Consider the following 27109-nt stretch of genomic DNA (forward strand, 5'->3'; position numbering starts at 1 on the left):
CAAGCTGACTTCACCAGTGGATGCTTCCAACACACTGCCAAAACTCCCCTGGGTTCGAGTGGCGTGTGGGTGAGCAGAAAGGACCTTCTACAGCCTGGCCTGCGTGGCTCAGCAGTTGAGCATCAACCTAGGATCCAGGAGATGCTGGTTCAGTTCCTTGTTAGGGCACAGGCCCGGGTTGCGGGCTTGATCCCCAGTTGGGGGCATGCAGGAGGCAGCCGATCAATGACTCTCATCATTAATGTTTCTCTCTCTCTTTCCCTCCTCTCCCTTCCTCTCTCTAAAATCAATAAAAATATATATTTTTTTAAAAATGAAAGGACCTTCTCCAGGGCTGTTAAAGTGGCGCCAGGTTAAGTCGTCAGCAATATCCCCACACACTCGTATACTGAGGATGCCGCACTTGCAGGCAAGCCCCACACAAACCACACACACGGTTCACAACGAAGCGTATTTCACAGCCAGGAATAGGGGGAAACATAGGCACCAGGAGACTCCATCCAGCGCTCAGAGTGGAAATGGTGTAACTTAAAATAACCCCCGGGGCACCTCAGTGAAGGCCTCACGGCCACCCTGCCACCCAGAGGCTGAGTCCCAGTACTGCACCCAAGTCCTGCTGCCCAGGCCTGGGGACAAGGCTGTGCCGTACCTGGGGTGGTGGTGGCTGGCACACTCGAGGGACATAGTCTGGAAGCCAAACCAGAGCAGACACCCCAGTGTATCATGTGCAGCTTCCTGAGCTACTAGGAAACATGTCTACCCAGCCACTCAATGCAAATAGTGAGATTTCAATGTCTGAGCTGTTTTTTAGGTAAATCATTTATATCAATACTTCAAAGCAATGGTCAGCACAGGCTGCCAGCAGTAGCCCCAAAGGACTGAGCGGTGCTTCCTCAGCTCACTGCAGGGCTCAGGCACTCACGCCACCTGGCAGGTGCCCCAAGAACTGCGTGTGGGCTGGGAACACAGCAGGGCCAGCCTGTTCCTGAGCCGCAAAGATGGCTTTAAAAAAGACGATGACATGGTGGCCACTGTGTACACATCAGCAACAAGACATTTATTTTCCAGTCTTCAAAACAGACTAGAACAATAAAAGAAGCAACTTCCTAATGTTCGTCAGTAATAATCAGTCTGGTGCCCTGCCCAGTCACAAACCATGCCTGTCTGCGCCACCACTGAGCACAGACCAGGGAGAGGCCTGTCTACTGAAGCTTCCCATTCATGATGCTCAGAGGAATGGCCTGTGCCAACAAAGTGCCAAGAGGGCCTGCCTTCCCTCAGTGTGAGCACTGCAGGCAGCACCGACCCTGCACTTCCCTGGCCACGGGGACTAGGCCAAGCCCCTCTCCTGCAGGCACGGGGCAAACACTGCCCTGACGCAAGCTGGAATATGCTACAACTGTGAGGTGTGGGCTACCGCCTTGGCACCCACGCGGTGGCCATCTCTGTCGCATCGAACAGGCCTGCGCAGCCCACTCGGGTTGTCCTCAGACACCAGAAGTTACGGAGACACTGAACAAGTTCATGAACCCACTCAGTGCCTCCAAGGGCTCTCCACCCTCTATGGAAGCAGACCACAGGCCTGACTCTCATGGAGGCTGATGCTGCGACATCACTCCCACTCCCAGGCCCCAGACAAGGGTCCTTTTACTACGTGATCGCTAGGATCTAAACGTCAAGTGTTGTTCAAAGGGTTTGTGTGTTTTACTCTGACAGCCAACACCAGGAGTTGCGTTGAAGTCCTGGCAGGAAAGAGCTGCTCCCCGCAGCAGCCTCTGCAAAGGTGCCGGCTCCTCATCCGGCCGGTACCTCAGGGACTCAGGGTCACATGGCACGTGCTCCCCCACCCCCGCCAGGCAAACGGACGTAATTACCTTCCGAAGACTGTGCTTGTCTGTCCTGAGTCTTTTCCTGGGCGTGTCCTCAACTTCCGTGTCTTCTCTAGGGTCCTGTGTCCTCTTCGGGTGGGCTCTTTTTTTCCCATTTAAGTTACCTAGGAATGGGGACGGGAAACTTCTGTGAACACTGCACCACCGCAGTGAGCACCGCGGGCTCTCATGTGGAAACCCAGCCCGAGCGTCTCCTGTGGTCCCCACTCCAGGGCCGAACGTTACAGATCCAACCTCTGCATTTTGTGACCTGCAAGGGACTGTGTTTCCGGAAACATCAAATTCTGAAAAACCCTTGCCTAATCTAGAGGTTAGAGTGGTATTCACTATATGTTTTAATGTACTATATAGCATTAAATTTAAATACAGTCCAGTATTTTTAAAAAAAATCTTTACCTACTAACATCAAAGACTAGTGGAATTTAAGCTGAGCTGTAAAAAATACTCAACTTGCTACGTTTTATACATCTCCTTAGAGAAGCACCCTGAGTAGCAACATCTGCTTGCATCTGCAAGTCCAGGGCTGTCTGCGATCCGCCTCATGGCAGGCACTGCCAGGACAACCAGCCAACCCCACACCTTGGTGCCCAGACAGAGAACTGGAGTGCAGACTCTAGAGAGATGGTTAACTTGGACACACCAGTATTTACTTTAGCACAAACCCACCCTTCCATTTGCACAAGCACTTCAGAGGAACAGGGTTTATTCCTGGACTCATCTAACATCACCCAGGAGGGCCTGACTCCCGGGTGGAACAGAGCACACTGGCGGTCCGTGGTATCCAGCTGTGCCCAGGGCCGAGACAGAGTGCTGGCCTCACAACTGGTCAGGCCAGACTGCTGACAGCCAGCCTGCTGAGTGGCCTCTCGGAACCCTGCTCCTGGCCACAGCCCAGCGGGCTGCCCCAAGGCCACCCAGGAAGAGGCCTGCAGAGCGGTGGGCAATGGGACCTGCTCAGCCCTGTGAGACCAGCTCCGTCTGCACTGCCCATCAGCAGGTGCTCACTAGGCTACAGACACCTCAGCCAACTCCGGCGCCTCCCCTCCCTGCACATAAAGACCCCTTTATGAACGAGGCAACCACTGTTTCTTACAGAAATAGCCACGTGGCTCTGTCTGAATTCCTGACACTAAGACCAAGGGACGTGGACACCACGGACAGGACTCTGGTCCTGGTGGTCAGAAACAGGGTCTCTGAAGGGAGGCAAAGGGCATCTAGGAGGGCACACCCCTGATGTACACAGGGTGGAAACTCGCCTTCCCCTCAGCCTGCTCAGTACCAGTGACAGTCCAAAACGACCCAATGTGACACAACCACATTCGCTCACACTCACTTTCCAGGGAAACTCGGCTCACCCAGGGACACGCTCTAGACCTGGCGTCCTGAGGGAGTCAGCCTGGACTCCTGCCTCTTGAAGCACAGAGGTCCTAAGTGGCCTCACGACTCTAAATCACAGTGTTTGCAGCAAACACTGAACAAATGGACCAAATTCAACACTGATATATGAGATGCTAACGTGGAGATCTAGAAAGGCCCATAAATCAAGGTGGGAGGCATGCGCGTGCAAAGGGACCACAGCCGCGCTCGCCACAAAGGCACACACACAGTAGCTGCATTACTTGGGTCCTGGCCTCCTCCTGGGGGGGTCCTGGCACATTTACACTCGCCTCGCCAACTCTCCCAGGACAAACCTGAGACAGAATTTTCCTGTATTTTAAACTGACACCCAATACATCCCCCTTATTTTTACACGAAAATGTCAGTTACCACGTGTGTCTAAGCACACAGACGACAGGGCCACACACGTTTCCAGAGCACAGTGAAGCCTTTTCTAACCTGAGGCCAAGGAAGAAGAGCCAGGCACCCAGAGGTAAGGTCAGCTCACAGCCACTGTCCCTGCCCTGTGAGCTCTCCAGCAAACAGGCCAAGAAAGCCCCTCCACTCGGGCAGACACGCAAGGGATCCGCAGGCCAGTGAGGCTGCAGGGAGCAGCTCCTGGGACACGAAGGAGGACACGCAGGGGGCAGAGGTGCCTCACTGTGACCACATGCGCTCTGGTGGTCAGCTCAGTACCGTGGGTCAGAGCTGGGGAACGGGTGCTACTCTTCCGTCCCTGGACTGTGCCCTGCTGGCCACACTGCATGCACCACACCTAAGGGTTTACCAGAGTCATCCTCGAACGGGGACGTGGCACGAACAGCAAACTTGGTGTTGTAGCGGGATTTCTGCTTCTCGTTGAGCATGTTCCATTGGGATCCCAGCAGCTCTTCGATCTCCTCCCCAGAGGCGTCTGGGTGCTCGGCCACCACCTGTGAGCACAGGGAAGGCGTGGTGAGGGGGCCAAGCACCGAGAACTCACCTGGGTTTTGCTCTGCACAAAACCCAATGCACAGACAGCCCCTTAGAACTAACGGGGCCTCTTCATTCCCGTGTCACGAACTGCCCCACAAAAGCTCCAAAAAGGACTCCTTTATTTATATATATATCCTCATGCGATGATATTTTTTCTATTGCTTTTCAGAGACAGTGGAAGGGGGAAAAAGAGAAACATCGATGTGAGAGAGACACATCTATTGGTTGCTTCCCACTCAGGCTCTGACCAGGGCCAAGGATCGAGCCTGCAGCCGAGATACGTGCCCTTGGCCAGAATCCAACCTGGGACCCTTCAGTCCATGGGCTGACGCTCTGGCCACGGAGCGGAACTGGCCAGAGCCAGTGAGAACTCTTAATTGATGACGACACAAGTGAAAACAAGGCTGGAGCCAATGATTCACTGTGTGATGTGAACACAGGAAATGATACACTTTCCAGAATTGTTACATTATTAGGGAGCTACAATTTTCCAGGCTATGTTGAAAAGTCAGTTTAGGAAAAGTCCCATGGAAATGCAGGCCCCAGAACACAGGAGTGAGGTCTGGGCCTGGCGTCCTGTTGGCTGGAGCACCTGCCCCACACCTTCAGGGAGCTGTTCTGGACAGATGGCTTAAAGGTGGGTGAGAAGGGCACACCCTGAGCCCCACCCATCTCAGCGCAGGCAGCAGACTTCACAGCACAGCCAAACACAGCGCAGCCACCTCAGGGGTGTGGCATCAGCACCCAGGCAGCACCTAAAAATGCAGACTCTCAGGCTACCCAGACCTTCCAGTTTCCTCAAAGTCTCCGGGAGACTCACAGTGCCCTCAAGTCTGACCCCCGGGCCTCAGCCTTGTCTGAACACTGCAGCAACCTGAGGAGTCTCCAAACCTGGAAGGTCCAGGTCCTGCCCACGTCTAATTCAGTCCTGGGCCTGGTGCCAGCTTGTTGAAGGTTCCCTGTGGGTTTCCAGTGGGCATCAAGTTTGAGCACCATTAACAGCGGGGCGCAGAGGTCAACAAACCCTGACTCTCAGGCCAAGCCTGGCCCAGCACTGCTGCTAGATGGCCATGAACTAAGACCATGTTTCACTCTTGGATGCTCAGGAAAGTCACTCTGTTCACAGCACAGAAACACAACAGGGAACTCAAGGATTGGGGTCCACAGCACCATCTGTGGCTGTTCTCACCTGCAGTGCACGGCAGGGCCACCACCAGGAGACCTTGATGCCGGAGGCCCTTCCAATTGAAGGCACAGGGACTCCGGCAGCCTTGCACAGACCGCTTGCAGGTGACAAGGAAGGCACCTGGGAAGATCCTCCACCTGGTCAGGTGGCAGTGGACACCCTACTGTGACCTCACGGGAAACCCTGAGGCAGCTCCCCCATTCCTGACCCGTGGACACTGTGAGATGTGGCTATTTTAAGGCACTATGTTTCGAGGTGAGGTGTTACACAACAACAGGTAGCGCACACAAACGTCCACTTAAAACAGGCAGAATGCACAGCTTCAGTTCCAGGGCACCTGGGAACATCAGGATCAGGAAGGTGGGAAAGGCCCTTCCAAACCGAAAACTGAGTAAAAACTGCTGCTGACCCTGCAGCCTGGAGAGGTTTCTGGATTCTCATGGGCACCCCCACCCACCCCCATCGTCAACTGTGTTCCAGGGACATAAAAGAACACACTTGTGAGCCTTGGCTGGTGGCTGAGGCGGCTGGAGTGTCACCCTGCACACCAAAGGCTGCAGACTCAATCCCAGTCGGGGTGAAACAGGAGGCAACTGATCTGTGTTTCTCTCTCACATCGATGTCCTGTCCCCCCCAAAAACCAATGAACATATTCTCAGGGGAGGATTAAAAAACAAAAAAACACTCTCAAGCGTGGGAGAGCCAAGCCTGCTGGACAGACTCACACAAACAGTGCTAACCAGGAACCGACCCCTTTCTAGAAACACAAGACACGTCTTCATTTGCAAGAAGGAAGTCGGAAGCTGACCCCAGCAAGATTCACCGTCTTCTACTGAGGGACGCTAGTGAAGGAGGGGCCCGGAGGCAGAGAGGCGCTTCCCAGATCCGTCCCCCAGGGCTGGCCACTGGTTCAACAATTGGTAGCAAATACTAATACCCTTGGATGTAACGTGCCTCCACTCCCAGAGAGAACTAGAAAGACCCAGGCTGCTCCACAGGGTGGACTCTGGGAACAGCTGCCTCAACTCAAGTTTAGGATGAATTATTATAGAACCGGCTCAAACTCACAACAGTAACTGAAGCATTGGGAGAACACCCCAGCAGTCCTGCTTTTCTGATAACAATTCCTCAAACCAGCCAGCACCAGACCCTGCTGGGGATGGGCCTGGGCTTCATGCCCCAGAGGCCAGCATGAAGGGTGGTGGTCAGGGCATCCATCCTAAAGCAGGACTCAGTTCGCCCTGTGCCCCTTTAGTGTGACACCAACAGCAAAGCGTGCACAACATGCTCTGGAGGGCGCGTGGAGCGGAAGGGCTCTGGTGTGCAGAATCCCCTGGAGGCTGAAGCCCTGCGTTGTCATGACTGTGACAGGCCGGTGGTGGCGAGGCTGAGCAGCACCTCCTCGTGGACACCCAGGCCCTGTTGTCAGTCGCCACTCTCACAGCCCCCCTTCCTCGGGGACTGTGTGAGCTCTGCACGCAGAGCCCTCTCCCGGTGCTTGTGGTGTCCAGGCACACCTGACTGCACTCTAACGGGCACCTTCATGGGATGTGACGTTTGGCTTAGGAAACTCTCCCCTCTCCCCAAATGACAACGTTCTCCCAGTGCTGCCCTGAGCCTGGGTTGCTTAACGTTTCGGATAGAAACCCCTGGACAGCCCGGCCAGGCGTGGCTCAGCGGTTATGCGTCGGCCTAGGATCCAGGCAATCAGGGTTCGATTCCTGGTAAGGGCACATGCCCGGGTTGCGGGCTGCAGCCCATCAATGACTCTCTCATCATTGATGTTTCTAGCTCTCTCTCTCCCTCTCCTTTCCTCTCTCTGAAATCAATAAAGATATATTTAAAAAAAAAAAAGAAACCCCTGGACAAATTAAGACAGTTCCCTTCTGATACGGGGTTGTATGTATCAAAGAGCAGTGAATTTTATCATATGCCTTTTCTCCATCTATCAGGATAACCATTTAACCTGTGACAGAATAAATTACAGTAATAGATTTTCAAACATTACACCCCCCTTTGCATTCCTGAGAAAAGCCCAACCCCACTCCCCACCATTGCAACAGTGAACAAAACCAAAACCGGGGGCCTAACCCCTCAGTTCTGTACAACCGAACCAGCCCTCAAGACACAGTAACAGATCGTGCACCCCATGAAAATGAATAAGAAACTACTCAAATGTTTTCACTGCTGATATACTGCTGTCTTTTTAAATATGGAAATAGCCCTGGTGGGGCAGCTCAGTTGGTTACAGCATCGTTGCAGGTTCAATCCCCCGTCAGGGCACATACAAGAATCAACCAATGGATGCATCAGTAAGTGGAAGAACAAATCTATGTCTCTCTCTCTCAGGGGAACAGGGGCTCAGCAGACATAGTGCCCGTGGGCACATGGGTCTGTAAATACAAACATACCCCAAACGCAGCTTCAGCACAGCCCCTCAGGGAGACGCTCACCCAGGGCCCAAGCTGAGCACTACGCCAAGTTCCAGCCAAGGGCAGCCCGGCAAGAGCCACATCCTGCTGTCCCTGCACCTTCTCCTCCACAGGTGGTGGAACATTCTAGTAATGCAGGAGTCGAAGTGACTGCTCCCCAACAACGGTTACTTGTCAGGTCTGAAATCCACACAAGGCGCGGGAGAGACTGCAGAAATGCGGAGAGACAGGCAGCTCCTCCCGGGAGGGCAGCTCCTCAGACACACACATGCCCCAGTGAGGATACCACGACCGGCGCAGCACCCACCTCGTCTCGGTGCCGCTGACAGAAGACCAGGAACTGGGATGCAGCATCGCCCTTCCTGCTCCGAGGAGTGGAGGCTGCAACCTTCTTCCTCCCGGGGGGTGACCCCACTCCTCTCCTGGCATCAGCCTCAGCCACTGTGGGAGGTGTCACCCTCCCTGTCTCAGGGCCGCCATCCCGGCTTTCAGCAGAGCCACACAGCTTGGCTCTCTGCCTTCTCTTGACTGGGACACCCTCCTCTCTCCAGGACCCATCTCCAGCAGCTCCTCCGGGGACCCCTACGGGCCCCAGTGCTGCCCCCGGTGCCTCCACAGTGAGGCCTGCCTCCCTGGCCACATGCGGATTCAGGCGGAGCTGGTCCCCCACGTAGAGGAAGGTGAACTTGGCCTTCCGCTCCTCAATGGGCATGGCTGCTGCGGCCTCAGCCTGGAGGAGACCCGTCTCCCACTGCGCCCTCAGCTTCCCTGAAATAGGTTTCAGCAGCTGGAAACAAAACACAGACACTGTCAGCTTCACTATAAGAACATAACAGCAGCCACTTCAAAGGATACTTTTACCATTTCAGATAAACTTAGAAATAAAAAACTATAAAAACCAGTTAGCTTGGCCCAGCCGGGCATGGCTCAGTGGTTGAGCATTGACCTAGGATCCAGGAGTTCATGGTTTGATTCCCGGTCAGGGTACACGCCCTGGTTGCGGGCTCGATCCCCAGTCGGGGGCATGCAGGAGGCAGCCGATCAATGACAACTCTCTCATCATTGATGTTTCTATTTCTCTCTCCCTCTTCCTTTCTCTCTCTGAAATCAATAAAGATATATTTTAAAAAAAACAAAAAAAACAGCTTGAAGGTTTCACAAAGCTCAGCCCAACATAATAACTGTTTCTTTATACTAGAAATAAACTTTAATCACGTTTACCCAACGTAAATGCACATGTTATGTACTTATCTCTCCATAAAGGAAAGTAATTATAGTACAAGTTGTCTCCGGAAATCATCCACTGAGTAAAGGAGGCGTGCTGTATTTTGTAATACCAAACGAACAGCCTCCTCGGGCAAACGTAACCAGCATCAGGCACAAGGGGCTGTCCCACTGCCTCAGCCACCCGAAGTTCAGAACCAGGTCAGTCCCGGAGGAGCATCTGCCACCTTGATCTTCTCTGCCTTAGTGGGTGCCAGCCTGGCGCTCTCCTGGCACAGCCTCTCGAACTGCCCTTCTCCCTCGAAGGCCGCCAGGCTCTTCTCAAATATCCACGCTCTCTCTGGGGCGTCACCGAAGAACTGGACGTGGTACTGGCGTGCACTCTTTTTCTGACCTGGTTTTAAAATAAAATGTTAGAAGCTAAGGGCTGGAATCCAGGATGACATTAGGGAATCTGTGACTAGCACGGATGTGGAGCCACTCTGCCTGGGGCTGTGTTGCCTGAGCAGGATCTACCTTCACCCACCGCTCGGGCCGGGGAGGGGCACCCAGGCAAGGCTCAAAGCTGCCTGGGAAGAAAGCTGCCCAAGTGACCTTCACCTCCTCCTTTCCAGATCCACTTAAAGATACCAAGTGAACAAGACAAGAGACGACATCCCAAAAGGACCACTGGACAGAGACGGGACTAAACAGCAGTGAAGGGGCGCAGGCTGGGTCAGACGACCTGGGTAAAAAGCCCAGGCCCACCTTCTACTGGCTGGCAGACTTGCTGGCCACTCACTCCAGAGCTCAGAGTGTACACCAGTGTCCTCCGAGGGCAGCCAGAGGCCACGGAGTAACCCTGCAGATGTCCACTGCTGTTGCTCTCAGCAGAGAGGCGTGAGCCACACCCTCCAGGGCAGCCCCAAAGCCGAAGAGAGGGGATGCCAGACTGGGCTGAGGCGGAACGAGGTTGAAAGTGAGTGCTAAGTCAGATCTCTGCACCAGTGGGGAGGGAGAAAGGGGTCTCCGGTGGGGAAATGCCAGTCCTTGTTCCTTCATACAGAACGCTGGCCACCAGAAATCAAAGGACGCTGTTGGAGATCCCCGGATGAAGCAGCCAACAGGCAGCCAAACCCTCTAATAAGCTAACAGCCTCCTCCCCCCACCCAATACACATGGGCCGCAGGCTGCTCGGAGCACTGCCCCTCACACACGAGCCACCACACAGTCCCTGCAGGGCCACAGACATAGCCAGGAGATAGACCTGACGGAAACACCCTCGTTTGCTATGAAAAGGGAAGAAAGAGCTACTAGAAAATTTTAAAGTACAACATGAAAGTACAATTCAGTAAGAAAGCTTGGAAGGTGAGTTAAGAAATCTCCCAGGAAAAAGAAGGACCTGCTCCCACAACAAACCACAGGACCAGTCGAGGGGGCACGACGCCCAACAATCGCCTTCAGGAGGGAGGAACAAGAACAGTCTTACAGCTAACACATCCCCAAGAGCCTCACCCAACACCCATGCAGGGGCACCTCTCTGTGACATTCAGGCGGGGGGAGGGCAGCTTCCACGTTCACGGAGTGACAAGTGGAGTGACGAGGTACTTCAAGAGCAATGCTGGACGCTAGTAGGAAATGGTTCTGAGAAAAACTATTCTCAACACACAATCCTATACCCAATGAAACCCACCCATCAGGCAGGAGGACTGAGATGTCATGTCCTCTGAACCACGGACTCCAATGCACCTCCGTTCAAACCAAAAAAGTACTCCACCAAAACAGGGAAACTGACCAAGAACGAGACCATGTGGAACTGCAGAAAACAACGCCTGACACAGAGGGCGTCTTGTGTCTGAGATCAGGGAACCCCAAGGCTGAGAGTGTCAGCAGCACAGGCAAAGCGGAAAGGGGACGAAAGATGAGAGGGGTCTTCCACACCCAGGGGACCTGGGCAGCAAGGAAAGAGGCTGAAAGATGAGATCTGAAGAGCAGAAATGGAAATAGGAATCAAATACAGGTCATCATCTTTTTTCCAGTAGGAGAAACGCACTATGTAACAGGACAGGTTTTAAGGACAGAGACACTTGAAAAAAATTAAGGCAGCCTCTCCAGGCGTGGCTCAGTGGTTGAGCGTTGACCTAGGATTCAGGCAATTGGGGTTTGATTCCTGGTCAGGGCCCATGCCCAGGTTGTGGGCTTGATCAATGACTCTCTCATCATTGATGTTTCTATCTCTCTCTCCCTCTACTTTTCTCTCTCTGAAATCAATAAAGATATATTTAAAGAAAAAAGTTAAGGCTGTATGGACAGCAAAGTGTATGACTTGAAAAGAAAGTCAGTAATTAACTCCAGGAAAAACAAAAGGTTGCATAAGAAAAATACAATTGCAGCACACAACATGGTTTTTCTGAGTGATATGTACATAGTCAAAATTACGTAAGCACTTACGGTTTGATAAAACCCATGAGATAATTATATAGGAGAGTGGGAGGGAAGAAATAGGAAATGACTGAAGAGATCAACTTTCATTTTCCACAGAAAGTCAACAGAAAATGTCCAAATCATAAATAAAAAAATAGCAGTTAAAACTAAAAGAAAATATCGAAAGAATTAAGAGTAATTAAGTCCTGGGAGTGGAGGGAACGGTTTTCACTATTGGCCTCTCAGAACAACTTGATATGTTCATAAGTGTGTGTGCTTCTTTGATTTTAAATCGGCTAAGACTCAAAAATATGCCAGGTGACTTGTGACTTCTTCCATTACATTTTTTTAATTTACTCAGGGATATGTTTCTATTGATTTGAGAAAGAGAGAGAGAAACATTGATGTGAGAGAGAAACACCCATCGGCTGCCTCCCCTACACGCCAGGACTGGGGACTGAACCCACAACCTAGGTATGTACCCCAGCCAGGAACTGAACCCGCGACCTTTTCGTGTACGGTGTTCCAACCAACTGAGCTACCCGCCAGGGCTCTTCCATTACTTTAATATTCTGAAAGGGCTTTCCCTGGTCATGACCGTGAACGCAGACACATGGCAGAGCACTTGCCTGACGAAGAGAATCTGTACAGTGTGTATGATGAAATAATATGAACTTACATCAGTTTAATGAACAGTTAGTGACACAGAAAATGCTCCTCACATCAGGTGGAAAAAGCAAAGAGAATATGGTAGTCAGTCAGATCCGAAGTTTGCAAAATAAATGTTAACATTTTTTAAGTTATTTCCTGCCTAGAAATTTGGTAACAATGTAACCCAGCTCCTATTTTTTATGGGTTTCTTTAATCCACATGAAACTTATTTTGGTGCAGGTTGAAAGGTGAGTAAGTCATTTGTTTTATTTTACCACATAATTCACCAGCTGTCTTACCACCATTTATAAGTAATCTTCCTTCCTGTGCCAATTTCTTACGTTCACCAATCACAGCTGCTGGTATGAAAGTGCGTGTCATTGACTCCCCAACCTGCACACCTCCCAGCAGAACGTGGCTCCACCCCAGGCCCAGGTACCTGACTTGGCACTGGATGCCTTTCCTCCGTCACGGCCCACTGGACTCCAGGTGGCCCCGACCCCCCTGGCTAGCCTGAGCCCATCTTTCTCTGGACTCTGGGAGCCTTTGAATTGACAGCGGCCATTCAAGTTTGCAGAATGGACCCACAAAGAGACTAGGCTGCCTCAGAGCTGAAGGTAGGGGAGGGAGTGAAGCTACAAAGATGCAGACAAGCCAAGTGTCTACAGAAGAGCAGAGCACAGGGACAGTCGCAGGGACATGAGGCCAGAAGCCCATGGGAAACAAAGGGTAGAATCCCCACACCTGGGTTTCCTAGGTCAGACTCTGGAGAGCACCAGCCCAGAACAGGTAAAGCAGAAACTGACAAAACTGCAAGGAGAAAATGGCGTGCCCACTGTCACAGTGAGAGATTGTAATGTACCTCTCTTAGCAGCTGACAGAACAAGCAAAGATTAAAAGTCAGTAAGGAGAAGTTAACGTCAAATAACCCAGGACTGAAAAGGCCAGACTACCTGTAATATTTTTAGAAAATGCTGAGTTTAGGAATAAAGCAACGAGGGTTCCATTCCATAAAACAGAAAAAGTGACGACAAAAATCTACACAACAGAAAATCACTTGATTCCAGACCCATTTTCTAAAGAGAAGACAAGTAGGATGCAGCTGTGCCGGGAGACGTGAGCCTCCTGACGGAGCAGAATCCGCTGGACTCACAGTGGAACCTAAAGTGCACGTTGATGTTTCCAAGGCAAAGCTGTGGTCCACCCAGACACCCCACCCCACCCTGCCCCGGGAGACGTGGCAAGAGGTTCTGCTGCTCCACATCATAGAAACACGGTAAGACTTCCACTGACTGTGATTCTCAGAGGAACCTGGCTGACTGCAGCTTGTAAGCTGTCTCCTCTGCACGCATTCTGAACATCAACTCTAAACCTCAGGGCATCACTGAGATCCAGATTCAAGCACAGCCACAATCCCAAGCATGATAAATGTAAACAAGTACACACACACGCGCGCGCGCAGAGAAAAAGGGAAAAGATTTGGGTGGGGATAGGGGTAGGCGAGGGGGAATGCCTGCTTCACAAGACCCCATGCTCAGCCAGCTGCGCGTAGAAGCTGGCCCTCCTCATGTCCCTGTCCTTCCCCAACCAGGACATCCAACGCCCAAAGGGCGATGCCATGTTCCATCCCCTCCTCCCACCATCAGGTGCTGCATGCCAAGCAGTGGAGAATCAGGAATGGGCCACATCTCCTATAGCCATGAACACAGCAGGGCCCAGATCTGGGCTCCCACACACCACCCTCCACTAAGAGCACCTACATTTCCTTTGAGAAACAGCGAATCCAGGACAGGGGTTTAGGGGACAAACGAAGTACAAAATGAGCCTGGAACATCTTGTTGGGCCACATGCAAGGACGTGCCCAGGGCTGGTGGAGACGCCTAAGGACACAGCTGAAAAGGACCCAACAGTCCCATCTGGGACAACCTGAGCATTGCAGTGAAGGACTTAACACGTAAGTAAATTTTCAGAATGGGGCTCCTTGCGCAGAGCAGTGCCACCTAGCATGCCAGAGACAGCAGGACAGCCCCCAGTGCAGAATCTGGTAAGTCAACAGGCACCAAGACCGGGCAGGCTGTCAGGGGCCCGGTCCCCAGCATGGCCACAGACGTCAGCTGATGGCAGAAAAGACTGTGCCTCGCCCTGGGGAGTTCCGGTGCAGAACAGCTGACACCGGGGAGTCCCGATGCCCAGCCTCCCAGCGCCTTTGTCCTCTGTCACCCACACTCTTCCCAGGGCTACTGTGACCCTTTCTTCCCAAAGGCCACTTGACTCTCCGTCCAGCTGGGGGCTGGTCACCGCTCTCTCCCTTCTGAGCTGCTTTTCAGATGCCCGTTATCAGTCTTGGGAAGCAGATCTGCCTGTGAGTCGAGGGCTTCCTCCCCGACACCCCAAAACAACTCTGAGGGAAGCTCCCTGCCAGGGCTGCTGCCTCTTGTTCCCACAAGAGCCCCTTCCCACAAAAACACCTACACCTGTTCCTGCCAGCCCGGCAGCCTCGCCCAAGTCTGATCCCCAGAGACCAGAGCAGCAGAGAGAGGCAGGGCCTGACTCAGTCCCAACAAAAGAAGTGTGGGGAGAAGGCTGACCACTGGGGGGTCCCAGCCAGGACCGGGGGGAGGGGCGACATCACTGATGTGCTGTTCCCGAAGTATGGCCAGGGTGCTGAGTCTGTGGGGAGCTGCCCTTGTTCTCAGAAGACCCCGCTGGACATATTTAGGGGCGAAGGGCTGTGATGTCCACAGCCTACACCCGGGTGGGTTAACAGCAGGATTGTTCACATACAGAGAGAGAGAAATGAGACAGGTCCAACAAAGCCTTTAGGCTAGCACGCCTAGGTGAGGGTAGACAGCTGTCTACCACACTGTCCGGGCCTTGAAAGGTTTCTAGATAGAAAAACAAGCCAACAATAAACAAAACACCTCTCTCTCTCTCTCTCTCTCTCTCTCTCTCTCTCACACACCCACACACCCACACACCCACACCCACACACACACACACAGAATCCCACATAACCACTTGGCGCTGTTGTGGAAACTGGGGATACCTGGTGACAGAAAGGCCCTAAACATGGACATGAAACTATCAGAACTCAATGGCCAAACACCAGGGTCCTGCAGAGAGGTGACTGGTTGAACAGGAAAGTTTTTGAGAGAGGCCCAAGGCAACGGGGCCAAGGGAGGAAACACCACAGGAGCCAGGCTCTGAGAGGAGAAAGGAGCGATGGAGGCGGCGGCTCCCCCGCATGCTCCCCAGTCACTGTGCCAAGCCTCTCTAAACAGGCGGTGTAGTGACACCCTCATCTTCCTGTGGAGGGAAACTGAGGCCCACAGGTGTCCAGCCAGTCCTTCCCAGGTGACACAGCTAAGTGGGACCCTGGCAGGCTGCCCTGGGGCCAGTCCTCCACTGGGACAGGACAGGAATGCCACAGAGCAATAGCACCTGCCAAGTGCAAGCAGGAAGAGGTGCCCAGGAGCAAAGAAACGGGAAGTGGGAGGTGCACAGACCCGGTGGCGCATCTGCCCATCACTGCCGGCCACTGGGGACACAGAAGAAGGTGTGAGGACGCTGAAGCCAGGGTGATTGATGCCAGCAGCCAGAACAAAGAGACATTCAAGAGACTCCTCCAGCTGCACGGATCTGAGACGCCGGAAGCTCCATACAAACAAGGCAGAAATCCCCAGACACTCGGGAACTACTAAGAGGGGATCGTGACGTGCTGTGCAGACAAGTGACATGGACATCATGAAGCCCACACTGACTTCTACTTTGGTCTGCTGTGTAGGGACCAGAGAGCTGGGCAGGAGCCTGCAGCACCTCACACACACCTGGTGTGCCTGCACCCAGGCTACGGAGGTGTGAAGGCCCATCCCCAGCCAAAAGACGGACAGCCCAACTTCCGTCTCAACCAGTACTTCTTTTCATACTCTTCTGGTCTAGATGCCTCTGGGGTGCATGATGTGGTCCGAGGTCCCATGGAAGGACTCCGATTCGGGCGAGCCAAGGATGCTCAAGGTCCTCGCGGAGCCCAGCTAAAGCCGGCCCGAGGATCCTCCCCAGCCACCCCAGTCCCGTGGAGCACAGTGCATGCTTGAGCCTGGGGGAGGAGTCCAACCACCCAGGGCAGAAGACCTGGGCAGGAATGGCAGGGGCACTTGGGCTCAGGGGAGGTCCTCTGCATCCTGAACCCCTCTCCACCAAGTCTCTGTTTGCTAGGGAGGCACTACAATATCCCCCTTCCAGCCACCGCCTGTGCCCACAGCCAGCCTACCAGACCCAAACCTGTGCTGCTACTCTGAGAGCTGAGGCCTCAGCCAAAGGCCATGAGAGGCCACATACGCACATACCCAGGGGACACACAAGGCTGACGGTTGGAATCTTGTCTGGCCACGGCTCTGGTTGCCCACACCGGACAGGTGCACAGGTGCCCGGAGTGCTAGCTCACTCAGTGCACCTGTGCTCCACGCACTGCACCCACCTTCCTCCAGCTACACTCAGACTCGACTCTAGGAGAACTTCTTAAAAAACCTCTAACCACTGGCCGCTTGTTTTTCCTTCCAAAACAGAGGTTATCACGCGCTGAGAGAGTTGTCCAATGACTTAAATTGTCGTCTGCTCCGATGTGGATCAGTCACGTATTATATTCTTAGTGTTGACTGTTCCACACACTGATTCACGCTCCCACATTTCATGACACCAAAGATGATCATTTCTAGTTTCTTCCCTTCTTTCCACAGGCCTAATAAAATTAACTGGGACATTTTTACAACTCAAACTTAGTATATACTATTTCTAAAAATTATGCTAAAATAAGCAACCACTGTATATCTAAACACAAAGTATTTGTCATAAAACCTGACACCCCATACAAGACAAAGACCACTTCTTGAATACTAACTCACTGGAACAAAGCCCACATCCGAGTCACCGCTGCACCCATCACTAACTTTAGGCAAAGCCGCAAAAATGGGCCAGAGTAAGCTCAACAACGACAAACACAAACAACCAGTTCAGGCATGAGCAAAGGACTTAAACAGGCGTTTCTCCAGAGAAAATACACACGTGGCCAATGAGCACAGGAAAAGATGCTCAACACCACTAATCATTAGAAAAATGCAAATAAAAGCCACAGGAGGCAGACAGAGCCGGGGGGGGGGGGGGGGGGGGGGGCAGGAGTGCCTCCTGGGGCAGGGCAGGGACCGTCAGCTTTACAAGCCGGAGTCCTGGGGACGAAGGCGGGGCAGCCGCACAACAACATGCACGCGCCCAGTGTCACCCAGCTCTGCGCCTGAGAAGTTAGGACGCAACCTCACGTCACGCGCATTTCAGCACAAGGAGAGAAGAGAAAGAACCACGGTGGGGGCGTTCAGGAAAAGCAGAGCGCAGCCGGGAGATGAGAAAGATCCAGGGCAGGGAGAGAGGCAGGGACGCAGCCGCCAGTGCTGTACCTTTGAGCTTGGTGTAGCTGTGGAGGAGCGGGTCGGCAGAAACCATGCACGGCCACCACGGGTAGCCCGACACCTTGGACCACACCAAGTCGCCCACATTGTACTTCAACAGGTGGTCTCTGTCTCTGCCGGTACTGGGACAGGGCTCCTTCTTAGCTGGAATCTGAAAATAAAAGAGACATATACTGACACGTCCAACACTACCCTGAAGTCTAGCCCTCTATCTACAGAAGACTGAGGGTTAACCAGGCTGGAGGTTCCACCATCCCCTCCCACTGTTTTCAGACCACAGCCCTGCATCACCATCGAAATCACACTTCTGCCCTCAGCTACAGCCAGCTTGTTCCTGCACAGGGCAAGTCTCCACATCACAAAGTGGGCAACCCATCTATGTCCTGGCCTGGTGGGTGGTCTTAATGGTGCTTTATCTACCTGGTCAAAGAGCTCACAGAGAAACTACCCCTTGGCACATGCCTCCTCCAGTGATAGGACCCAGAGTGGAAAGGACATCAGGAGGCCTGGCAGGAACTCTCAGCTACACCCTCATGGCCTGAGTCCTGGGCTCTGAACCTGTTTTTCCATCATGGAACACAGGTGTTCAGGAAGCTAAAGACCTGACCTGGGCAACCTCCTCCCGGCATTCAGCGGCCCTGACCTCCTCCTGAGGGTGAACCCCTGACCCCTATGAGGCCACGTCCTTGGGCAAAGTGCCAGCGTCTCTCCAGAGCTCGGTGTGCACGGTGCCGAGGGCCGGCACAGAGCGGGCACGTTGCACGCTTTCAGAAGGGCTGGCCCTCAGAGCAGGGCACAGCAACCCAGTGCCACATCATCATGGCATCTGAGCACACGACAGACCCGTGAGAATGCGCGTCAGCATTCCCACTCCAAGGATGGAGTCAGAAGTCAGGTGATTACTCATTTCAACAAAACCTAGTGACGGTCTAGGAACTGCCCACACCTGCCTCCTCCCATGTCCATCGCCACGACCACGGCACTGCCCAACACTATGCACCAGCCTAGGTCACCGAACGGCCTTCTTAGAAATTCCCCATTAAAATCACATTAGGGAGACCAAACAGCCACTGAGCACTCAAAGAACACATTTTAAACCCTCAAACTTCTTCATTATTTTAACAATTTCAAGGAAATTTTGGCCATTTCCTCTATCTATAGAAATTGTAAATAAAATTACTTGGCTATAATTTTAAACTAAACATTCTACCCTTGGTAATGACAACTCAAACTGGTTTCAGCTGCCCTCCTCCCCCTCCTACAAGTGGACCTGCAGTCACCTCAAGACCCCCCCATCTGAGGGGGGGATGGCAGGTGCATTTCCGTGGCACAGCTCACTCCTTAGATGGGACGGGACAGAGCTGGGAAGCCCACGCTAGGTACCAAGGCACCCCCACTGAGCAGAACCAGGCCCCAGATGTCCCTGCAGAGGAGACCCATGGAAACAGCATAGCAAGAAGGTCTGGACTGGCCTCACTGGGCAAGGAAACTGGCCTGATCTCTTTACCCTAGAACACGTAGTTGACCTCTTCAGGTCTCATAACTGGCTGCACAGGCTGCTGAGGCCTACAGGAGGCAACGCCACGCACCCTGCAGCCAGGGCCCAGGCTCCCCCGGCAGTCCGTGCAAACACATGGCAGCCCATCCCCACCTGCACATGGCATCCTCACAGGGTCCCCCCGCGCTGTCCCCTCCCCCAGACTCCTCATGAGTACCTTCCTGCCTGGGGGGGCCTCAACCTCGGCGCCCGGCGTGGTTCCCACGAGGCCCTGCTCCAGCAACGAGTCATATCTTATGCTCCTCTTCCTGCTCCGTCTCCCCTTGTTTTCTGGTTTCTGCCCATTTTCTTCTGACGGGGCCACAGCAGCAGCACCATCTCCACAAATGGAAGATTCAAAGAGAGGCTTCCCATTCATGTAAGTCTTGGTGATTTTCAGCTTGATCTCCGGGGAGACATTTTTGATGGGGGTAGTGTTAGGCGGAGTCCCAGCTCCTTTCGTCTCCTGGGACTCGAAGCGCAGTTTGGCATCATGAGCACCGGGTTCTCCATTAAATACACGTGAGGTCAGGTCTTTCAGCTTCTCAGTCGGGAGAAAGGGAAGCGTGTCGTGGCCGTTGAATCTCTGCATGACCCCCTCCTGCAGAGTGGCAGAGAGCTGGGCTTTGCCGAGGAACACGGAGCACTCGCGGCTCACTTCGCAGCTCGGACTCTTCCCATTGGTGCTGCCCAGGATCTCCGGAGCCTGCTTCATCCTTACGTACTTTACAGCTTTCTGAGCAGAAAGAGGACCTTTTTTGATGCTAAATTCCATTCAGCCCAGGTGCTTCCGTTCTTAGGACACTACACTATCAGGGAAAGAAAAATAAAGAGGCACGTCACAGTCAAGACCTATGAGGAGCAGCCAGCATCTGCATAGCGGGTGGGTTTGTGAGTCAACTTATGACGTACTGTATGATGACTTAAGTCAGGAGGCAGTTCTAATACCACAAAAATGACACAAAGTCACAAAATAAGAAAGCTTTAAAGAAACGAGCAGCCTTTAAGGAAGAGAATACAAAAGTCAGGCACAGAAACTCAAGTTGGGCCACCACTTCTCACAAGCGATGTGGCCGTGGACACGTCACCCAATCACTTCATCAGCCCCAAAAGGGACATCCCCGCCTACGCCAGTCGGGACATGCCGCCGACAAAGCCAGGCCTATCACATCTGGGCGGCCTCCTGGGCAGAGGTTGTGATGTGCACAAGGTCACCTAGTCAGTGAAGTTTAAAACCGGATGTTCCAATGCGTGGTACACCATTAGTGGGGGAATGTCGAGAGTCAGAAAGTGAGACAGCAGCCTGCGTCAGTCCTGATGTGGGCCTGGCCGGCAGCCCGTCCCCATCCCCACCCAGCCCTGCCCAGGCCCAAGCTGTAGACCACTACAGGAGTGGCCATAAACTTGACATAGCTTCCACCTGAAGATGAATTCGCCAAGGGCAGCTGTGGAGCCCTAGTGTGCACCACCGGCGACATGCACCTGGCCGAGAGGCCCAGGCGCAGAAGCCCTCTGGCTGCATGGCCATAATGTGGGGTCTGCACCACACAGCTACCATCCCCAGGGAAGGCACCCAAACCGAAAGGGTGACCAGACAAGGTGCACGTGGGCACCCATGCCAGTGGGGAGGTCATCCACCAGGAGTGCCCTATGATGGCCACCAGTGAGGCCCCTCCAAGGAGGTTGCACCCAGAGCACCAGACAGGGAGAGGTGAGAGTGAGGTTTGGAGATGCCACGATGCACAGTGGCAGTTCTCCCAAGAACACTGAGCCTGTCTGGAAACATTCCCGATTCTCACCACTTGGGGCTGCTACTGACAAATGCCTGGAAGGGCTGAAGATGCTGCTAAACACCCTGCACGCATGGGAGAGCCCTCCCAACAAAGAACTGTCTGGCTGGAAATGCCTACCTTCTCAAAGTGGAGACACCTGTGTGCGGCAGTGAGCGCTAGGCCATTTGCAGCCCGTAGTTTCCATAGAAACCATGGGGTGGGCCCTAGCTGAGGAGCGGACACAGGAAAAGAGCAGCAACAGCCCAGTCCAGGTGAGCTTCACCTGCACTAGAGAACATTCCACACCAGGACACAGGAGAGTGCTTTTTTTACTCACACCATACTTGTTAAAGGTAAATCAAAGCAGGTTCCTACTCCAGCTCACATCAGACTCAACAGACAAAAACATAAGAAACAACTATCTAATGTACAAGAGAGGGACCAACAGCATAGAGAATGAACAAGGGTCAGCTCTGGACAGACAGGAGCAGTGCTGGGCAAACACCCTGCCTTTGGTTTTGTGCCTGAGGACATTTCAACAGCTGTATGAGAAACAGAACTTCCAACAGGAAAGAACCATAGAGGGAGGAGTCATGGGAGAGAGGAGAGCCAGGGAGGGGGGAGAGCCAAGGAGGGGGAGGAGCCCCAAAAAGACAAACAATCCAATTGAAAGATGGACAGAGAACTTTTTGAATAGGTGTTTCTCCAAAGAGGACACACAGATGGACAACAGACATATGAAATGATGCTTAACGTCACTAATCATCAGAGAAATGCAAATAAACCACGAGATAGCACCTCACACCTGCCAGAATGGATACCATCAATAGATGCACAAACAAGTGTTGGTGAGGCTGCGGAGAAAGGGAACCTTCGTGCACTGTTGGTGGGAATGCAGACTGGTGCAGCCATTGTAGGAAGACAGTATGGAGTTTCCTCAAAAAATTAAAAATGGAGCTGCCTTATGACCCAGTGATCCCACTTCTGGGTATTTAGCCAAAGAAACCCAAAACACTAATTCTAAAGAATCTATGCACCCCTATGTTATTTATAATAGCCAAGACATGGGAGCCACCCAAGTGCCCATCAATACACAAGTGGATAAAGGAGGTGTGGTACAGGCCCTGGCCGGGTAGCTCAGTTGGTTAGATTGTAATCCCAATACGCTAAGGTTGTGGGTTCGATCCACAGGGCACATACAAGAATCAACCAATGAATGCATAAATAAGTGGAACAATAAATTGATGTTTCTCTCTCTCTAAAATCAACAAATAAAATTTATTTTAAAATACTCTGCCATCCTAGCTAATGCAATAAGAAAAGGAAACAAAAGGTATATAGATTGGGAAGGAAGAAATAAAACTATCTTTTGTTCACAGATGGCATGGTCACTCATGTATATAGAAAAACCGAAAGAACCAAAAAATTCCTGGAACTAATAAGCAATTAGAACAAAGTTACAGCATACAAGGCTAATATACAAAAGTCAATCACATCCCTATATATCAGCTATAAACAAGTGGAATTTGAAATTAAAAACACCACTTACATTAGCATCCAAAAAAGTGAAATACTTAGAGACAAATCTAACTAAATATATACAAGTCCTATAAGAGGAAAACTATAAAACTCTGATGGATAAAAGAAAAACTAAATAAATGGAAAGATATCCAATGTTCGTGGACAGGAAGCTCAATATGGTCAAGATGTCGGTTCTTCCCAGTGTGACCCATGGGTTAAATGTAGCCCCAGTCAAAACCCCAGCAACTTATTTTGTGGATACCAACAAGCTGGTTTTAAGCTTTACATGGTGGCAAAAGACCCAGAACAGGCAACATAGTACGAAGGATCAGGACGAAGCCGGAGGACTGACGGGTACTACCTGGCTCCCAGACTTACTGTGAAGGTGCAGTGATGAAGGCTGTGGTGCTGGAAAAAGAACAACAGCTCAGGGCCACAGGACAGAGACCAGAGAGAGACCCCGCAGATCAGTTAGCTGATCTTGGACGAAGGGGCAAAGACAGTCTTTTCCACAAATGGTGCTGCAGCAACGGGATGCCACAGGCAGAAAAGTGAATCTGGACACAGACCTCACACCCTCACAAAATCAACCCCAAATGGTTATTTATAGACTTAAATGTAAAGTGTAAAACTATAAAACTAGAAGGAAACACAGGAGAAAACCCAGGTAACCTTCGGTTTGGAAGTGACCTTTTACATATGACACCAAAGGCACCATCCACGAAAGCAATCATGGATAAGCTGGATCCACTTCACTTAAAAAACACAAAACCAAAAAACTTCTGCTCAGCAAAACACAATGTCAGAAGTGAATGAAGAGCCCTGGCCAGTGTGGCTCAATGGTTAGAGTGTCGGCCTGCGCACCATAGTCACAGGTCCAATTCCCAGTCAAGGGAACGTACCTGGGTTGTGGGTTCCCTCCCCGCCCCTGTTTCTTTCTTCCTTTCTCCCTCCCTCCCTCCCTCCCTCCCTCCCTCCCTCCCTCCCTCCCTCCCTCCCTCCCTCCCTCCCTCCCTTCCTAATATATCTTTACTGATTTCAGAGAGAGGAGAGGGGGAGAGAGAGAGAGAAACATCAATGATGAGAGAGTCATTGATCAGCTGCCTCCTGCATGCTCCCTACTGGGGATCGAGACCACAACCCGGGCATGTGGCCTGACCAGGAATCGAACCCCAATCTCATGCTCAACTGCTGAGACAGGCCCAGCCAGGCGTTTGATGTTTCTCACTTTCTCTCCCTCTCCTTTCCTCTCTCTAAAATCAATAAAGATATATAAAAAAAAAAAGGAATGAGGCTCTGACACCTGCTACCACATGGATAAACCCTAAACACTGTGCTCAATGAAAAAAGCCAGTCACAAGACACATGCTGAGACACCCCTAGAGTGGTCAGACTCACGGAGACAGAATGCAGGTGGTGGCTGCAAGAAAACGGGGGGTGGGGGTGGAGAGTGAGTGATGGGGCAGAGCTTCAGTTGGGATGATGAGAACATTATGGGTGGGTGGGGTGACGGCTGCACAGCAGGGCGAGTGGACTTACTGCCACTGGGCTGTCATCACCAAAACACTAGCTCAGGGAGCTTATGAACGTTCCAATGGGCTCTGGGAGAGACCAAGGAGGGTGGAGAAAAGGCAATTTTCAAAGCATAATGATGGAAACTGGTCCGGAGATGAAAGGAAACAGTATTCAGGTTAAAAGAGCACCCAGGGTTCTGGACAAGATGAGTAAAACCAAACCAACACCTACACACATCCTATGGAAACTACGGAACACGAAAGAGAAAAGGAAACTCTGGAAACCTAAGTGCCCGCACAGTGTAAATTACCTACTGGACTCCAGCAGCAGGAACTACACACCGACCTCCACCTGCCTCAGCAGACAGCAGGTGGCACCATCTCTCCAAAGGGTGAAGGAAGACTAATCCCCTCAATCAGCTCAAATGTGAGGCAAAGACTCAGGAGTTCGCCATATGTACCCCTTTCACAGGAGATGCGGGAAGATGCTCTGCAGCAAGAACATAACCCCAGAGGAAGAACAGGACGCGGAAGGGGGAAACAGTGGTCACTCTAAAACAGTGTTTATATTTAAAAGAGAACGTGAGGCTTCCTGTCTCACGTTTATCAACATTCCTCCCAAAAGCCTCAATTAGAATGGCAGTAGTTTCCACCCACCTGGCCAGACACCGAGGGATGAGGGATGAGGGTGAGGGGGGTCAGCCGTGGAGAAGCTGATGGGGAGGAACCGAGTCTAGACTAAGACCAGTAACAATTTCTCATTTATAAATATTTTTCCTGGTAAAACATCTTAAGGTAACAAATGTAACATAATCCTTTAAAAAGGAAAGAAAACAGGGAAGCGCGCCAAGTGAAGCATGAAAACAGGGGCGCCGGCGCAGAAGTTAGCAGCTCAGGGTGGTCAGCATCGTCTCAGGGGAGCAGAAAGGGGTGGGAGTCAGCAGCACTTTCTATCACAGAACAGATATAACACGACCAACGAACAGGACAGTCAGTGGCTGGGAGGCTGGGCAGCCCCTACAGCGCCACAGGGACTGGACGCGGGTCTCCCTGTGAAGGCAGGGGCACTGCTCCCAGCAGAGGGGAAAGGTTACCTGAACAAGAGGCGACACACTCACTAGCAGCAGGCCTGCTTCAACATCTGGACACAGAACAGTAAACAAAGCACATTCCTTATTCTTGTGAAGTTAATACTCTCGAAGGGAGACAGAGATTTAAAAAGACAGGAGCTCGGTTGGGCGTGGCTCAGGGGTTGAGCATCGACCTAGGATCCAGCAGATTGCGGTTCGATTCCCGGTCAGGGCACACGCCCGGGTTGCGGGCTCGATCCCCAGTAGGGGGCGTGCAGGAGGCAGCTGATCAATGACTCATCTCATCATTGATGTTTCTACCTCTCTCTCCCACTCCCTTCCTCTCCCTGAAATCAATAAAGACACAGATAGAAAAATAAAATAAAAATGAAAAGACAGGAGAAAGGTACGGGGTGGGGAGGGTTGGGAGGAACGACCCTCCTAAACAGGACACCCAGCTGCAGCCCACTCTGTTCGCTCTGTGAAGCGCTGAACCACTGAGCACTGAGTCGCCCTGGACAGTGTTGCAGCGCAGCGCTGTGGAACACCGTCTGGTAGTGCCTCAGAAAGTTAAACGTGGAGCTGCCGTGTTACTCAGCAATTCCGCTCCTACGTACAGCCCATGAGAACTGAAAACATCTGTCCACACACAAGCTTGCACAAGACCTTCACGGCAGCGTTCCTCATAAAAGCAAAGACAGCCTAATGTCCAACACCTGATAAAGTGGCACGAGAAGCACAGTCCACCCCACAAGTCCTAGGCAGTCACAGAAAGGAGCAGAGCACGGACGCACCCCAGCTAGGAAGCAGCCTGGGGCGTGATGCTCAGGGAAGAGGCCGGGACTGCACGATTCTGTTTACACGGAATGTTCCCAGCAAGCAGGTCCAGAGACAGAGGTCAGTGGTGGCTGACAGGGGCTGGGGGTGAGGGGAATGGGATGTGCTCATAGGCATGGAGCTAAGGAAGAGGGCAGTGGGGTATGCTCACAGGCATGGGGCTCAGAGCAAGGGGAAGGGGATGTGCTCACAGGCATGGGGCTCAGAGAGAGGGGAACGGGGTGTGCTCATAGGCACAGGGCTTCTTCCCCGGATGATGAAATATTCAGGAACTAGTGGTGATGCTTGTGCAACACTGAGAATATACTAAAAATCACTGAATTATACACTTTAAAATGGTTATGGTGAATTTTATGTCAGTGAGTTTTACCTCAGGGTTTTTTAAAAAATTGTGTTTATTAATTTCTGAGAGAGGAATGGAGAGGAAGAGAAAGAAACATCAATGATGAGAGAGTCATTGATCGGCTGCCTCCTGCATGCCCCCGACTGGGGATCGAGCCTACAACCCGGGCATGTGGCCTGACCGGGAATCGAACCATGACCTCCTGGTTCATAGGTCCATGCTCAACTGCTGAGCCACGCTGACCGGGTTACCTTAGTTTTTAAGTATCTACTCTCATTGAATGGGAAGGTATTAAACATGAATCCACATTGCTCATGTGTCTGTGAAACATCTCCCTTTCCCTCTGAAACATACTCCGAACATAATGACAATTTCCTACAACATCAGGGCCACCTGCCACAGAGACAGGGACTCAGGGTCTAGGGAGGAACTGGCCTGGAGTCACACCGTGCAGCCAGGCAGCCAGCAGGCCCAGCCAGAGAGGCTCAGTCCTGGCCCCGAACACAGAGCCATGCTTAGCAGCAAGGTGCCTTCAGAGACCAGTGGCAAGAGGCCTGCAGAGCCCAGAGGACAGCGCCTGCCGACACTAATGGGGGTCCTGACCTTCCCTCAGCTCCTGGAGCCTTCCGTTAAGGGCAACCAGGCCTTCAAGAAAACTTACTATGAGAGTCAAGAACTTAAAGGAACACAGGATGCGGATGTGAGAGGAGCCCCAGGAACCACCACCTGAGGCTGCGGCACACTCCTCAGGCCCATGGCCTACGTGTGACTACACGCCTGCAGCTAGGGTGGGGAATCGGGGGCTGGGCTGGGGCAGTGGGGGGACTGCCACACTACACTAATTCTGAGGCACAGAAATGTATTATCTAACTAAAGTTTTTCTTTAGATTTTTAAAAGGCAGATCACAAAAACGTAATA

At 52.2% G+C, this 27109-nt stretch overlaps 1 protein-coding gene across 5 annotated transcripts in view; it reads right to left on the minus strand.

Annotated features, from left to right (window-relative positions):
- NSD2 (nuclear receptor binding SET domain protein 2) overlaps nt 1-27109 on the minus strand; it is a 58558-nt gene that overhangs the window by 22254 nt on the left and 9195 nt on the right. For 3 of the 5 annotated variants that reach the window (XM_087828572.1, XM_087828581.1, XM_087828586.1), the window contains exons 2-7: nt 19312-19942; nt 17585-17747; nt 9311-9477; nt 8167-8646; nt 4054-4198; nt 1875-1993 (exon numbers count right to left, since the gene is read on the minus strand). In XM_087828572.1, the coding sequence (XP_087684698.1) occupies nt 1875-1993; nt 4054-4198; nt 8167-8646; nt 9311-9477; nt 17585-17747; nt 19312-19908 (1671 nt within the window). In that variant the 5' untranslated portion in view covers nt 19909-19942. Of the gene's footprint in view, nt 1-1874; nt 1994-4053; nt 4199-8166; nt 8647-9310; nt 9478-17584; nt 17790-19311; nt 20488-27109 lie in introns of those variants that run through there. The other 2 variants (XM_087828575.1, XM_087828592.1) reach the window with 2 other exon arrangements.

Source organism: Miniopterus natalensis, chromosome 1 (assembly GCF_054644295.1).
Source record: "Miniopterus natalensis isolate mMinNat1 chromosome 1, mMinNat1.hap1, whole genome shotgun sequence".
Classification (NCBI taxonomy): domain Eukaryota; kingdom Metazoa; phylum Chordata; class Mammalia; order Chiroptera; family Miniopteridae; genus Miniopterus; species Miniopterus natalensis.